Source organism: Neopelma chrysocephalum, unplaced genomic scaffold (assembly GCF_003984885.1).
Source record: "Neopelma chrysocephalum unplaced genomic scaffold, ASM398488v2 Primary Assembly neopelma1_134, whole genome shotgun sequence".
NCBI classification, from domain to species: Eukaryota; Metazoa; Chordata; class Aves; order Passeriformes; family Pipridae; genus Neopelma; species Neopelma chrysocephalum.
In genome coordinates this window covers 1-3267 of record NW_020897796.1, presented here as the reverse complement: position 1 = coordinate 3267, position 3267 = coordinate 1, and the positions used below count along the sequence as shown (strand labels likewise).

General features: G+C 45.8%; 1 protein-coding gene across 1 annotated transcript in view; it reads left to right on the top strand.

Annotated features, from left to right (window-relative positions):
- The window catches only part of LOC113975151 (puromycin-sensitive aminopeptidase), a 32684-nt gene extending 30212 nt beyond the window's left edge, over positions 1-2472 (top strand). The window contains exons 16-20 of the mRNA XM_027698891.1: positions 153-295; positions 703-759; positions 1173-1280; positions 2082-2237; positions 2336-2472. Coding sequence (XP_027554692.1) covers positions 153-295; positions 703-759; positions 1173-1280; positions 2082-2237; positions 2336-2401 — 530 coding nt within the window. The 3' untranslated portion in view covers positions 2402-2472. The remainder of the gene's footprint in view (positions 1-152; positions 296-702; positions 760-1172; positions 1281-2081; positions 2238-2335) is intronic.
- The last annotated feature ends 795 nt before the right edge of the window (positions 2473-3267 follow it).

Sequence of the window (3267 nt, the reverse complement as noted above, 5' to 3'; positions counted from 1 at the left end):
TGTGTTCCCCACCAAAAATCAATGTGTTCCCCACCAAAAATCAATGTATTCCCCACCAAAAATCAATGTGTTCCCCCCACCAGGAAGGAAAGGCCTGGGCTCCATTGTGTGTCCCAGTAATTACATTTTTTTCCCCTCTTTCTCCCTTTTAGGTCACCTAGATGCCCTTCTGAGGGGTCTGGTCTTGGGAAAACTGGGAAAAGCCGGGCACAAGGCAACGTTAGAAGAGGCCCGACGCCGGTTTAAGGACCACGTGGAAGGCAAACACATCCTGTCAGCTGACCTGAGGAGCCCTGTAGGTTCCTGCACATTCCTGGTGCCCAAAACACTGCCCCAAAAATAGGGAATTAGAGTTAAAACCAGTGGCAGGGGGTGAGACCAACTGGTTTGGGCAGAGCTCGGCTCAGTCCAAAGCTTGGATTGGCTCCCGAAGGAAATGGTCCTGGGGAGGGTGAAATATCCCTGGATCTGCCATCCAGGGGTTTGCTGGGGTTGGAATTGCAAAGCTGAGATTAAAAAAATTATGCTGAGATTGAGGGGAAAAAGTGAAAGATTTGAAGCATCTCTCCAATCCAGCCTTAAAACACACACAGGGGTCAGTGCTGGGCGTGTTCCCTCGGTGAATTCTGACCCCAAAGTGCACAAAGTGTCCCATTCCTGGCAGTTCCAAAGGCATTCCTTGGATTTTTTGCTCTGTCCTAGGTCTATGTGACGGTGTTGAAGCACGGGGACAGCTCTACTTTGGACACCATGCTGAAGGTGGGTTCCCACTCCAACCCAAAATTCAACATTTCACCCCAAAAGCTCCTCTGGGATGTGTTTTATCCACCCCCTGCTCCCTGCCTGGTGTCAAATTGCCACCTAGTGGAGTGTCCCAGCTCTCCTTTTGGGATTCCTCCTCCCTGCTGGAGGAACACTTGACCCTCTAAACTACTTGACCTTTACATAAACAGCAATGAAAATCAGTTTATTACCAATTTAATTGGTGCTCGTGGACACGGGATGAGTCTGTGGTGGGGGAATAACTGCAGGGTGAGTCACCAGCCAGGACAATTTGTCACAAATTGGGCTGGAAGATTAATTAGCAGCTCTGCCATACCCAGGGAGTCCATTAGGTGAGAAATCAGCCTTTTTTATTTTGTATTTTAACCCTGTTCCCTTTGGCCCTGAAGCTCCACAAGCAGGCAGACATGCAGGAGGAGAAGAACAGAATTGAACGTGTTCTTGGAGCCATCTCTCAGCCAGAACTGATTCAAAAAGTTCTCACCTTTGCACTTTCAGTAAGTTCTTGGGGAAGCTACTGGACAGTAGGATAATCACAATAATTACAATAATAATCCTAATATTAGGATATTCCTTCAGGGTATTGTGTAACCCCTACCTTGTTGGAGTGGCAAATGTGTTCAGAGCTGATTCAAAAAGTTCTCAGAGCTGATTCAAAAAGTTCTCAGAACTGATTCAAAAGGTTCTCACCTTTGCACTTTCAGTAAGTTCTTGGGGAAGCTGCTGGACAGTAGGATAATCACAATAATTATAATAATAATCCTAATATTAGGATATTCCTTCAGGGTACTGTATAACCCTTACCTTGTGGGAGTGGCAAATGTGTTCAGAGCTGATTCAAAAAGTTCTCAGAACTGATTCAAAAAGTTCTCACCTTTGCACTTTCAGGAAAGCTGCTGGACAGTAGGATAATCACAATAATTATAATAATAATCCTAATATTAGGATATTCCTTCAGGGTGTTGTATAACCCCTCCCTTGTGGGAGTGGCAGATGTGTTCAGAGCACTTGGGGGTACAGCAAGGTGAGCATAAAATGTGTTAAACCAGGAGAAATTATCTTAATTATTAAATCTTTGAATTATATCTTAAAATTTTTCTTAGGGATTTTTTTTTTTTTTAATTGGCAGATTAAACCTTTGAGTTGTACCTTAAAATTTTTGGGGTAAAAAAACCCAACTTTTATTACCAGCTGGGGTGTAGAAATGCACAAGGCCAACCCAGCAGGGAAAAGCACAAAGCCAACGTGCTGGATTTGGAATCCAGTATAAGGAATATTCCTTATTTTTTTCCTCCCAGGAAGAGGTACGTCCCCAGGACACGGTGTCTGTGATTGGAGGAGTAGCTGGAGGCAGCAAGCAGGGCAGGAAAGCTGCTTGGAAATTTGTAAGGGACAACTGGGAGGAACTTTATAACCGATACCAAGGGGGATTCTTAATATCCAGACTAATAAAGGTACGTGCAGGGCTGAGGAGGGGCCAGACCCAAACTGGCCTCTGGGAAGTGCTGGAGGCTCTCCCTTGGCTCATGCTGGTTTTTTTTTCCCCCTTCAGCTCACAGTGGATGGATTTGCAAATGATAAAATGGCTGCAGAAGTGAAGGTAAGAGCCATTAATTAAAGAAGTGGTTAATTAATGTGTGACAGGCCTCGTGTGCCTGTGAGCACAGAGGGGAGAGCAGGAGAATCCATGTGGATTCTGCCCAGTTCTGCCCCTGAGCTGCACTGCTTTGGGTTGGATCCAACACCACTGGAACTCCTTCAATTAGCATTTTCCAAGCCATGTGCAATTCCAGTGATTTCTCTTTCCTTCTTTTGAGCTTTGATAAAACCCAGCACAGATTGGCAGCAGTTCTGAGCCTCCCCAGGTTCCACCCCGAGCTGGGGCTCGTCCTCCCCAGACTGACAGGGCACATTTGGGGCTCCCTGGGGTGAGAGCCAGGGGGAATTCCCAGCAGGAATTGGCTCAGTTCCACCCTCTGCTCCAAGTTTTCTGTGCTCTGTACAAGGGCAAGGCTTTGGCCCAGGCAGATCAGTGTCTTTGCAGAGTCTGTCTTGGGTTGGGGGCTCGAGGTGGTGTGATTTTGTTACACCCCCTTGTCTCGGGGGAATTCTGAGAAGGGCTGTGGGCTTGAGGATTTATTCTTTTACAAGAATGACTTCTTGGAGGAAGAAACCTAAAAATGTGGCCCTTAATTGTGGCTTTCCTGGTAGGAAAATACTCAGGAGGAATTCTTATTCCAAAGATCAGCTGAGCCATGAGCTCACTCTGCCCTTTTTGCCATCTAGTGATTTTAGGAAAGATTTAATAGCTCAAGTGATTTTACAGAGAAATCCTGCACTGTAGTTAGTTTTTTTTTTTTCTTAAAAAACACTTTGCAAAACATCTACCAGAAAAATCATCCCTAACTAAATCCCAGCTCCTTTCCAAGAGAGCTCCTCGAGCCAGCACAGTGAGCTCTGAGCACTTCATGTGGCTGAGCCTCC